This window comes from Macaca fascicularis, chromosome 9 (assembly GCF_037993035.2).
Source record: "Macaca fascicularis isolate 582-1 chromosome 9, T2T-MFA8v1.1".
Taxonomy (NCBI): Eukaryota; Metazoa; Chordata; class Mammalia; order Primates; family Cercopithecidae; genus Macaca; species Macaca fascicularis.
In genome coordinates, this window is record NC_088383.1 from 78,327,132 (window position 1) to 78,340,127 (window position 12,996).

At 41.9% G+C, this 12,996-nt stretch overlaps 1 protein-coding gene across 1 annotated transcript; it reads left to right on the top strand.

The window, feature by feature from the left end:
• The first annotated feature begins 5,049 nt into the window (after positions 1 to 5,049).
• ATOH7 (atonal bHLH transcription factor 7) lies at positions 5,050 to 6,786 on the top strand. The gene has a single exon (XM_005565714.5). It carries the CDS (start codon positions 5,483 to 5,485, stop codon positions 5,939 to 5,941), a length of 459 nt encoding a protein of 152 aa, XP_005565771.1. The 5' UTR covers positions 5,050 to 5,482; the 3' UTR covers positions 5,942 to 6,786.
• Positions 6,787 to 12,996: the final 6,210 nt, after the last annotated feature.

Sequence of the window (12,996 nt, forward strand, 5' to 3'; positions counted from 1 at the left end):
CTCAGCTAGTTGCTGGGGGGGTCCAGGATTCAAAATGGACTCCAAAGATGGTGTTATGTTTAGCCACAGTGCCAACAGGACTCTAAGATCCACTAGCAAGAAGAGTGAAGGCAGAGGGCAAACTGTGCAAGTCGGTCTGGCTCATGGCAACTAGAGTCTAAATCAAAGTGCCTAGCCAGAAGTCTCCAGCAGTGTGCCAAGTGACCGGAAGCTGGAGAACCTCCTGGGGTCCTTTGGTGAGCTTGGATTTTTCTGGTGATTGATCACTGCGGAGACCTGGGACAGGGCCCCCCATTGCTGTCATCTTTCTCTTGACCTCATGATTAGTCCCTGTCCCTTCTTTCTGTCCTTCACTGGCTTTTCTCTTCCCTGGACCTTTGAGTGGCAGGGAGCAGAGGCACAAGATTTGGCCTCTCCCTTCCTCTCTCTAAGCATATCAGTCCTTCAATCCTTTTGTGGGATTTTCTCCTCCTAGTAACTACGCAGGACATTATAAAGCTACAGGAACTTGGCTGGGCACAGTGGCTCATGCCTGTAATCTCAGAACTTTGGGTGGCCGAGGCGGGCAGATCACTGAAGTCAGGAGTTTGAGACCAGCCTGGTCAACATGGTAAAACCCCATCTCTACTAAAAATACAAAAATTAGCTGGGTGTGGTAGAGCACGCATGTAACCCCAGCTACTCAGGAGGCTGAAGCAGGAGAACTGCTGGAACCCAGGAGGCAGAGATTGCAATGAGCCAAGATCGTACCACTGCACTCCAGCCCAGAAGACAGAGTCAGATTCCACCTTTAAATAAATAAACAAATAAGTAAATAAAGCTACAGGAACTGTTAACACACTGCACTTTTGGTTTTCAATAAAACAGGAGTGGACCTCAGCTTCATTGTTCCTTTGTCCTTTGTTGGCTTTCCTCTTAGTCTCTAGGGGACCCAGAGTCTCCTGACTGCTACACTCTCCATAATGAAGTCTCAGTCTTCAATATCCATAGTTTTCTCTGCAAATTTCAGAATTAATATTTTTTGCCAAGTGTTTTCCTTTCTCTCTTTTAATTGTGTGTGTGTGTGTTTGAGAGCTTTCATCTTAAAAATTAAACACAGTTTTGGATAATAAAGGAATGTTTACCCTTAAAACTATTCTACACATTTTATGTAATAATTTCTAACCATGGATCTTTTACCTCTAAAATAATATTTTCTATTTTTCCATTCCTTCTGCATGTGTAAACTCCTTCTTCCCTGGGCCCACCCCCAATTCCTGCCATCTCCTTATCTCCATCTGCCAGTTTTGATTTCTGGCCAACCACCAGATGTATGGTAACCACCAATTGAACTGGTAGGATCATATATTCAGTATGGAAACACTGTGGAAATTAGTCTGACATACATATTCTTCTGGCCCAAAAAGCTATGGAATTTTTTTTTTTTTTTTTTTTTTTTTTTTTTTTTTTTTTGAGACAGGGTCTTGCTCTGCCACCCAGGCTGGAGTCAGTGGTGCAATCATAGTTCACTGCAGTCTTGACCTTGACCTCCTACACTCAAGCTATCCTCCCTTACTTAGCCTCCCAAGTAACTGGTACTACAGGGATTCTCCATTACTCCCAGCTAATTAATTTTATTTCTGTAGAGACAGGGCCTTACATGTTGCATAGGCTGGTCTCGAATTCCTGTGCTCAAAGGATGGTGTGGGCCACTGCACCCAGCCTGTTTTTTAAGAAGTCATTCTGCATTCAAAATGTGCAGCTAGCTCCTGTTCCCTACAGGTGAGGGAACATGAATCATTGTCTGGGTTATTCAAGAGGAATGTGCTCATTCTGGCCAGCATCTATCATTTATCTAGTTTATTGTTCCAGTCACTCATTCCAGGTTTACTGACTACTTATTTTCTAGTGTCTAGTGTGCTAGACACTAGGGTTATAAAATAACTGATACTGTGCTTTATGCACAAAATTGCTAATCCTATTACTGAAAATTTCATTAGTGACTTGTCTGACTAGGAAGTCACGGGTAGATATCAGTTGGCCCATTGCAAAATGAGGGGCTTGTATTAAGTGATCTTATAATTTTAAAGCCTCTAAAATGAAGGTATACAGGAGATTTGACTTCTTGCCTTAATCTAATCATTAAATTGCTTAGTGCCTTTTAGTACAATGTTCAGTCTCTAGATTTCAGTCTCCTTCTCCTCTGTAAAATGAATGATGGCCGAGCATGGTGGCTCACGCCTGTAATTCCAGCACTTTGGGAGGCCGAGGCGGGTGGATCACCTGAGGTCAAGAGTTTGAGACCAGCCTGGCCAACATGGTGAAACCCCGTCTCTACTAAAAATACAAAATTAGCCAGGTGTGGTGGTGCACGCCTGTAAATTCAGCTATTTGGGAGGCTGAGGCAGAAGAATCACTTGAACTTGGGAGGTGGAGGTTGCAGTGAGCTGAGATCGCACCACTGCACTCCAGCCTGGGCAAAAAGAGTGAAACTCCATCGCAATAAATACATAAATAAATACATAAAGTAAAATAAAATAAAATAAAATAAATGTACTAGAGCAGGTTAGAAAAACTGTCCAAGGAACTTTGTTTTGAGACAGGGTCATACTTTGTTGCCCAGGCTGGAGTGCAGTGGTGATCACTGCTCACTGCAGCCTCCATCTCCCAGACTCAAGTGATTCTCACACTTCAGCCTCCCAAGTAGCTGGGACTACAGGTGCATGCCACCACACCTGGCTAATATTTTTACAACATTTTTCACAGAGATAGGGTCTCACTATATTGCCTAGGCTGGGCTGAAGCAATCCTCCTGCCTTGGCCTCCCAAAGTGCTAGGATTATAGGCATGAGCCACTGCACTCAGCCAAGGAACTTTGTCAATAGATCTTTCTAGGATAAGAGGGTTCTGTGTTCAAGGAGGTCTCAGAAATGCTGGAGTCAATAGGTTTCTTTACTCCAGGATTTCTCAGAAACTTTACTGTGCCAATTTTGCTTCATGACTCTCCAAGAGGAAGACAGCAGATAATGTTTCCCAAATTTATTTGACAATGGAACCCTTTCCCCCAGAAGCATCTTTTTCATACGAATAATGTCTTTCAGAATACATTTGGGAAATGTCTTAAACATGCCCTCTAAAACCCTTTATTGCAGCAATTCTCTCTACCCTTGGATCAACTTCATATCACAGGTATCTGCTAGTTTATGTTCTAATATAACTGTTGTGTGCACAGTACTATTTCCTGTTTCTCTTCAAGTTATGCTTTCATTGTCTTTGGTACTTGGGCTACAATCTCATCAATCCTGGGTACGTGGCCTGCAAAATCATACATCTCATTAGCACTTTGGACAATAATGTCCAGAACAAATGTACAGTCCATTTTGCAGAGAAACATTCCACAGAGCAGCACAGAGGGAGCTCTTTGGAGGAAAGGGATGAAGTAAATGAATATGAAGAACAACAGCATTAATAGGGCAGAATTCCTCAGAAACACAGAAAAATATATTTGACATTTTGATGACTATATAACATAGTTTTTTCTGTCACAGGACTGCTGTTCCCAACCAAGACTGTTATGACTCAAAGTAACAGAGCTGAGTGGCTCCATGTAAAGTCTGTGTTCAACATCTGTCACGCTGGAGATCATTAATGTTCAATTGCTTCCTATTGTCTTCCTGTCATTCGACTTCATTTCATTGTCATTGCTTCAGCTGGGGGATTAATCAACTATTTATGGGAAGACAGGACTTGGAGTCAGGGCAGTCACAATGGGGTTATAGTCTGAGCAATGGTGGGGAAAGCAAGTCACGGTTAAAAGACTCCTGGTTTGTGACAGTTTGTTGATACTTTAATTAAATAAACATATTTGAGAATAATGTTGACATGTCCATATCTCAAAAGGAGAAAGAGCATACTTGCTCTTCCTAAAGAATCCAGTAAGGATTCTGGATTGAACCTATCTGGAGGTAGTTTTCTGGCTCATTATCCAGAGTACCCAGGATTGATGAGATTGTAACCTGAGTACCAAAGGCAATGAAAGCATAACTTGAAGAGAAACAGGAAATAGTACTGTGCACACAACAGTTACATTAGAACATACACTAGCAGATCGTCATTATCAATAGCAGAAATCATGCTTTGCTATTATTCCAGGGGGCAGTTGACACAACTGAAATGTTCAAAGATACAAACTATTTTCAAAAATTGTGCTTTAGGAACTATTTTTTAAAACCTCACAAGTTACTTAGATGTTCTCATTTTGCACAAAAATGTGCATTATGATTAGTTTTTTTTTTTATTTAAATGTTAAATGATTAAATGATTAGTTATCATCTCAGTGCATTTCCCACAAACATTTATGAACCTGTGGCAGGGGAAATGAAGTATAAATACTGAATTAATTTGCCTAAGTATCTGAACTCAAGCAACCCAATTATATAATTAGAATAATATAAAGTGTTATACACACGTTAATATCTTTTGATATGTTATAATAATTCTTTCATAGAAAACAGCCAAATTATTTGCACAGTAAAATTCCATGTCTGCAATAATATTGGAACCTGCTAATTTGTTCCAATTTACTTAATAACTAAAATTAAAATGTCAGTATATTAGATCAGCGTTATGCAAAATTGTCACACTTCTCAACAAAGCTACATCATCTTATGCTACAGTCCCGATGTATCTCATAATGCCAAAACCGACATCTTCACACAGATGATTTCTAATAATTTACAAATCCTCGGTTAAGTTTTTGACACGTAAGCTGCCCACTGATATGGGAAAAGATAGACCAAGCTCTGCCCCAACCCCCACCTTGTTATTCTTTTGGGGACAGCCAGGCCACTCCAGATGGTGTGTTAGTTAGTGTTGGACATAGCTTTGGAGAAACTTCAACAGACTAAGGCTGTAATGTCAGGATTTTGCTGTGAGTCGCCCCCTCCCCCCCGCAGTTCCCAGGGTAGGAAGGTGCTGAGATAGAAGCCGAGGGACGCCCGCCCACCTGCCACCACCTGTTCCCTCCTTCAGCTCTCTGCTATAAATTCTCCTCCCTCCAAGACTCATCCCGCACTCTCCGACAGCTACTGCGCTAAAAGCGCTCCTTCCCTGAGCTTCGGGAAAGAGTTCATCTTCCTGCAAAGGAGTCTCAGGCTTTCCCAGAGGACTTGAAAGGCCTTCCTCGAACCAGCTACACCAAACTCTGCTGCAGAAGGTTTCCTTCTCTTTTTCAACTTCACGTTGAGAAAATGACTTTCTCTTGAGCATCTCAATTTCCCCTAAATTTGGGCAAGTGAAGAGATATCAGCCTGGTCATCCAGTAGGACAGAAGGCCGAGTCCCGCACTCCGCCCTGTAAACTATTTGATTGCACGTGAGTTGCTTTGTTTATGACTTATTTGCTCAGAAGAGCCACGTTGGGAAGCGGCTCGAGAAACCAGCCCACGCGCAGGTCCTGAGCGGGCGTGCGTGCGAGGTTGGCGCCTCGCTGCTTGGCGCCAGGGATGAAGTCCTGCAAACCCGGCGGCCCGCCGGCGGGAGCGCGCGTTGCACCCCCGTGCGCGGGCGGCGCCGAGTGCGCGGGCACGTGCTCCGGGGCCGGGCGGCTGGAGAGCGCCGCGCGCAGGCGCCTGGCGGCCAACGCGCGCGAGCGCCGCCGCATGCAGGGGCTCAACACGGCCTTCGACCGCTTACGGAGGGTGGTTCCCCAGTGGGGCCAGGATAAAAAGCTGTCCAAGTACGAGACCCTGCAGATGGCGCTGAGCTACATCATGGCTCTGACCCGGATCCTGGCCGAGGCCGAGCGATTCGGCTCGGAGCGGGACTGGGTGGGTCTCCACTGTGAGCACTTCAGCCGCGACCACTACCTCCAGTTCCCGGGCGCGAAGCTGCCTGGCGAGAGCGAGCTGTACAGCCATAGACTCTTCGGCTTCCAGCCCGAGCCCTTCCAGATGGCCACCTAGGGCGCGCGCCTCCGCGGCGGTGGATGCCCGGCAGCCGCTCCGAGCCGCGGCCCTGCCCCAAGTAGCCCAGAAGCCTCCGGCAGCCCCGGATTCTAAGAATGCGTTCCTCGAGGAAAATCAGTCAATTCTCAGATTACCTTTATTTGCATCATCAGACCTATGGACGCAATAATTTAATTGCCTTTCTTTTCCCCTCCTTCTATTTTGTAGATTTCATTAATGGATCTTGTGAATGGGTTGATTGCTGTGGAAATAATGCCCCCTTTCCCCTTTTCTGGGCTACTCTGAGGGAAAACAATCTTAGGAAAAAAAATAGGATTAGGCTATTCTGTTCCAGTCCTCAGAGAAATAATCACTTTCTTAAACTTTGTGAGTTTGTCCTGTTCAGGTGAAGTTACGGTATCCATTACTTGTGTTTGCTCACAATAGAGCTACCTTCCTGTTGTGTAAATGCGTTTTTGCTTTAGTGCATTGTGTGTGCATGCATGAAGTAGAAACACTTTTTTTTCGGGGTACAGTACATGGGTATCGGTGCTCTGTATTTTTTTAAACTGTGTACACATTATTATAGATTTTATAAAATATAAATAAAAACGTGGATTTGTTTTTCATGCTAACTACCTTGCCAGTTTCCTGATGGCGCTAAAGAACTCTTTGGAGGTGATGATATAGAATGCTTCCCTGAGCAAAGATGTGGAATGTTTAAACCTAATATGACCAATAAACAAATGTGCTGCTCTGTAGTACTTCCTCAAAAAGCTGATGAGAGTACATGTAATTAATTTGAACATTTTCTCTGTCAACTTGTAAATTTTTTGTTGATTTTTTAAAAGATTAAAGTGAAATATTTAGCTTTTAAGTAACTAGATACACAGTTCCTCAATATTTTATTACCCACATTAAGCAGATTACTAAGTCCTTACAAGTACCCAAATGTATGTAGTTATATGTATACAGTAATGTATATATACACATATATACAGGAACACGCACATGTATTTCTAAAACTAACACATAAATTAAAAATATTGCCTTTGGAAGTGATTTTCTTTTTTTTTTTCAGACAGAATCTCGCTCTGTCGCCCAGGCTGGAGTGCAGTGGCGCGATCTCGGCTCACTGCAAGCTCCGCCTCCCGGGTCCACGCCTCCCGAGTAGCTGGGACTACAGGCGCCCGCCACCATGCCCGGCTAATTTTTTTGTTTTTTGATATTTTTAGTAGAGACAGGGTTTCACCGTGTTAGCCAGGATGGTCTCGATCTCCTGACCTTGTGATCTGCCCGCCTTGGCCTCCCAAAGTGCTGGGATTACAGGCATGAGCCACTGCTCCCGGCCGGAAGTGATTTCCTTTTAATCAGTACAAGTTGGACAATGAGGGCTTCACTACCATCAAGACCAATCAAAATGGGAGCAAAATAATAAACATGGTATTGATCTGAATTACTTTTATTAATTTGCTTAACCATTGCATGAATAAACCAAGCCTTCATGTAAAGAGTGACTTGGTGAAGAGTGGTACATGCATTTAGGAGAATGTCTTACTCATAATTAGGAAAAGCAGGACTCTAAGTTATCTATGCATTTGGAATTTGTCTTGTCACAAGTCAACAAAAAACACCAATCACTCCCAAAACTCTTTTATTTTGGATTCCAAAGTCTAACCTCAGACACAGCTGCCTCTTCGCAGTTTATCCACAGACTTTATTACAATTTTTATTTTCTTAGTTATCCCTATCAAAATCCATTTGGTTTGTAATGAGGGAAAGTGTCTTCCCCAGCCCATACCTACATTTACACTTAAAAAAATCACAAGTGGGCCAGGCACAGTGGCTCATGCCTGTAATCTCAGTACTTTGGGAGGCCGAGGCAGATGGATCACCTGAGGTTAGAATTTCGAGACCAGCCTGACCAACATGATGAAACCCTATCTCTACTAAAAATACAAAATTAGCCAGGCGTGGTGGCGTATGCCTCTAATCCCAGCTACTCGGGAAGCTGAGGTAGGAGAATCGCTTGAACCTAGGAAGTGGAGGTTGCAGTGAGCCGAATTGCGCCATTGCACTCCAGCCTTGGCAATAAGAGCAAAACTCCGTCTAAAAAAAAAAAAAAAAAAAAAATCACAAGTGTATTTTCAGAAGCCCTTAGGGAGTTTGAAGCTGCATTTCCCTTTCCAGGTGATATCTGTTAATAAGAAACAGAGGAGAGCTCAGAACTTTGCTTACTGCAAATTTGATAGTAAACTGAAAATTTAGAAACTGCAAATTCGATAGTGAAATGTTTAACCTCTTGACTTCAACAACTCTTAAAAGACGCTGTGTAATCTAGCAGACAAACAACACAATTCTAGAAGTGATGATGCCAGGACCCCTTTCTAGTCACAACTCCACTCTGCAGTGTGCACTTGGGTCAACAGCAAGATTCAAGGCATTTGCCTTCCTCGCTATTAGGGCACAATAGTCTACTTACTCAGATCTCCTGAAAAGCTTCATTAGTAACTCCAGTAAGTGTGCAGAGTTTGAGAATGAGCAAAATCGGTGCTTTTGTCAGAGAACATCTCAAAAATATATTAAGATCATTAGTCATTTTCCAGGTAGGGTGTCACATCTCCCTCTCTGAACTGTAAGTACCTTGTGAAAGAGTAGTATGCTTTTCATTATCTGTCTATGGCTTCTAGTATAGGGCTTTGCACAGAAAAAAAATTATTTTTTCAACAGATATTTCATTTTTGGCTACTAATTTAACAACACTTTCTTAAGAAATAAAACAATTTAATTAAAATGATGGGATTCTAATCTCATACTTCTTCCCTAACCTCACTCCTCCAAAAGAATGGGAGTCTGTCTTTGAAATATTAAGCCTTTAGCTGTCTACTTCTGTGTTTTGAAGATTTCTGGAAGCAACTTAGCTCTTGTCAAATTTCTAAACTTTCCACTCCACTCAATGTACTATTTTTTTTTTTCCTGGAAGACATTTGAGGGAACAGTAAATGAGCCTCAGTGATAAAATCCAATCTTTGATGAAACTCTTCAAACTGTATGTTGAGAGATCCATTGTGGTTTATGAAGTAGGAGCTCAGATAAAACCAAGTCTAAAATCTTTCTGCAGTCAAGATTCATCTATCATGATATGTAATAGAATTTAGATTACCAAGCAACCTAAAACTTGCTATAGTATTTTATACTGTTCATCTTGAAAATTCATTTTCTTTCTAGTTTGACAAGACATTAAAATTCAAAAATATTTTTGTATCTGCGCTCCCTTTTTTCAACAAATCAACAAATATTATCAAGTACCTACACATACCCAGTCTTATGTGACACCATTCTTGTCCTTAGCTAGACAACCAAAAGAGAACACACATGTTCTAATCAATAAGTAGTCCTAAACAGAGTTTAGCCGAATCCTTCAATAGTGTAGTACCAGGGATATGTGCTATAAAAGCTCCTAAGAGAGGGGCATTAAATAATAAAGGAAGACCTCCTCTGAAAGTTTAACTAGCTATTATTATATGTGGGCACTCCCTGGGTGCAGGCTAGAGACTGAGCTCCCAAACCCCAAGGTCAGAACTCTTGAAGAACCACATACAAATGAACGGGACTATCAAGATGGGAAAGGTGACTGGGCACCGTGGCTCATTCCTGTAATCCCGGCACTTTGGGAGCCTGAGGCAGGAGGGTAACTTGAGGCCAGGAATTCAAGACCAGCCTGGGCAGCAAAACGAGACTCTATCTCTACAAAAAAATTAGCTAGGTGTGGTGGTGTGCATCTGTAGTCCCAACTACTCTGGAGGCTGAGTCGGGGGAGGATTGCTTGAGTCCAGGAGTTCCAGGTTGCAGTGAGCTATGATTGTGCCTCATCACTCCAGCCTGGGTGTCAGAGTGAGATCCTGTCTCAAACACAAAAACAAAAACAAAAAAAGATGGAACAATCCAGCATTAATCTCATTACCAAAAACTGGTTATACTGACTTCTTATACTTTCTATTTGTAGATCTTAAGAAGATGAGGCTAAACATCCAATATAGCCAGCTTCTTAATGAGTTGACATTTATACTAATGAAGATCTAAAATTTCTGCTAGATATGGCCCAAATGGGGGTGTATTTAGGTTGTGGTTAGTGGAGCTGCAAGATTCAACAATTAAGGTTCAATTCACTTAAATTTTGCCATATTACAGTAAAAGCAAAGTGCTATTTTGGTACTGAATTTGGCTAGTATCTACTCTCTGTCTAGACATCACTGAAGGTATCTCTTTTCTACACCTATGGGTGAAAGAAATTTCTTTCTTTTCTTTTCTTTTTTTTTTTTAAGATGGTGTCTCGCTCTGTCACCCAGGCTGGAGTGCAGTGGTGCAATCTCGGCTCACTGCAAGCTCCACCTCCTGGGTTCGTGCCATTCTCATGCCTCAGCGTCTCGAGTAGCTGGGACTACAGGCGCCCGCCACCATGTCTGGCTAATTTTTTGTATTTTTAGCAGAGATGGGGTTTCACCATGTTAGCCAGGATGGTCTTGATCTCCTGAACTCTTGTTCCGCCCATCTCGGCCTCCCAAAGTGCTGGGATTACAGGTGTGAGCCACCGCACCTGGCCAGAAATTTCAAAGTACATATAAGACTATAAATATATGATCTGTTGTTGCATATGTACACCTTTTTCCTTCTCTGGTTATACATATACTAGTAGGTACAAATGTTAACAAGTATTATATTGAATTTACATAGGATTTTTAGATTGCTATTTCAGATGAATAGTGTATCCCCAAAATACCGAAGCTGAAAGACAACAGTCATACATCGCTCAACAATGGGCATACATTCTGAGAAATGCATTGTTAGGTGATTTCATCGTTGTATGAACATCATAGAGTGTACTTACACAAACTAGATGGTCTAGCCTGCTATACACCTAGGCTATATGGTATAGCCTATAGCTCCTAGTCTATAAACCTGTGCAGCATGTTACTGTACTGAATACTGTGGAAAATTGTAACACAATGGTAATTATTTGTGTTTCCAAACATAGAAAAGGTATAGCAAAAATACAGTATAAAAGATAAAATATGGCACACCTATATAGAGCACTTACCATGAATGGAGCTTGCAGGAATGGAAGCTACTCTGGCTGAGCCAGTGAGTGAATGGTGAGTGAATGTGAAAGCCTAGGGCATTACTGTACAGCACTGCAGACTTTATAAACACTGTACACTTAGGCTACACTCAATGTATAAAATATTTTCTTTCTTTAATAATAAATTAACCTCAGCTTATTGGTGATTTTTTTACATTTTCAAACTTTTTGACTCTTGTAAAAGCACGTTGCTTAAAACACAAACACACTGTGCAGCTATACAAAAATATTTTATTTCTATTCTTATGCTATACAATTTTTTTTAATTAAAATTTAATTTTTTTTTTTTTTTTTTTTTTTTTTTTTTTACTTTTTAAACTTTTTTTGTTAAAAACTAAGACATAGAAACACACATTAATGGCCGGACATGGTGGCTCATGCCTGTAATCCCGGCACTTTAGAGGGCTGAGTTGGGTGGATCATCTGAGGGCAGCCCAGCCTGGCCAACATGGTGAAACCCTGCCTCTACTAAAAATACAATAATTGACTGGGCATGGTGGCACATGTCTGTAGTTCCAGCTACTCAGGAGGCTGAGGCAGGAGACTCGCTTGAACCCTGGAGGCGGAGATTGCAGTGAGCTGAGATCGCACCATTGCACTGCAGCCTGGGTGACAGAGCAAGACTCCATCTCAAAAAAAAAAAAAAAAAGAAAGAAAGAAACACACATTAACCTGGGCCTACACAGGGCCAGGGTCATCAGTGTCACTGTCTTCCTCCTCCACATTTTGTCGCACTGGAAGGTCTTCAGGGGTGGTATCAGGCCTGGAGCCATCTCCTATGATAACAATGCCTTCTAGAAAACCTGAAGAACATGCCTGAGTCTGTTTTACAGTTACCCATTCTTTTTACAGGTAGAAGAAGTATACTCTAAAAGTATGTTAAAATAGACACATAAACCAGTAAGATAGTTGTTTATTTTCATTATCAAGTATTATGTACTGTACCTAGTTGTGTGTGCAGTTGTTTGAATATATATGAGTGGCAGAGCAGTTGGTTTGTTTATAGTAGCATCGCTACAGACATGTTGAGTTATGTGTTGCGCTATGATGTTACGTTACTGTATTAGTCCATTCTCACACTGCTATGAAGAAATACCAGAGACCGGGTAACTTATAAAGAGAAGAGGTTTAATTGACTCACAGTTCCACATGGCTGGGGAGGCCTTGAGAAATTTATAATCATGGCAGAAGGCACCTCTTCACAGGGTGGCAGGAGAAAGAATGAGTGCCAGCAGGGGAAAAGCCAGACTCTTATAAAACCATCACATCTCGGGAGACTCACTCATTTTCAAGGGAACAGCATGGGGGAAGCTGCTCCCATGATTCAATTACCTCCACCTGGTCCTGCCCTAGACACATGGCGATTATGGGGATTACAATTCAAAGTGAGATTTGGGAGGGGACACAGAGCCAAACCGTATCAGTTACCTACAAATTCACTAGGTGATAGGAATTTTTCAGCTCTGTTATAAGCTTAACAGACCACTGTCATATGGGTGATTGACTAAAACATTGTTATGCAGCAAATTACTGTTCTGGAAAACAAGAATTTACCCATCTCATATACTAAGTATATTGTTTAATTTTAAAATTTTCTGTATATTATGCTGTTTTAACACTTAAAAAAACCTTTCTGGGCTGGGTGTGGTGGCTTCTTCCTGTAATCCCAGAACTTTGGGAGGCTGAGGCAGGAGGATCACTTGAGCCTGGGATTTGAGGCCAGTCTGGGCAACATAGTAAGCCCCTGTCCCTACAAAAAATTTAAAAGTTAGCTGGGTGTGGTGGTGTGCGCCTATAATCCTAGCTACTTGGGAGACTGAAGTGGGAGGATTGCTTGAGCCCGGAAGTTTGATGTTACGAGTACCACTGCACTCCAGCCTGGGTGAAAGAATGAGACTGTTTCTTAAAATAAAACAAAACAAAACAAAATAAC

Bases quoted from the DNA above. Each gene is read 5' to 3' on its own strand.
- ATOH7 (XM_005565714.5), top strand. From the start codon at position 5,483: ATGAAGTCCTGCAAACCCGGCGGCCCGCCGGCGGGAGCGCGCGTTGCA.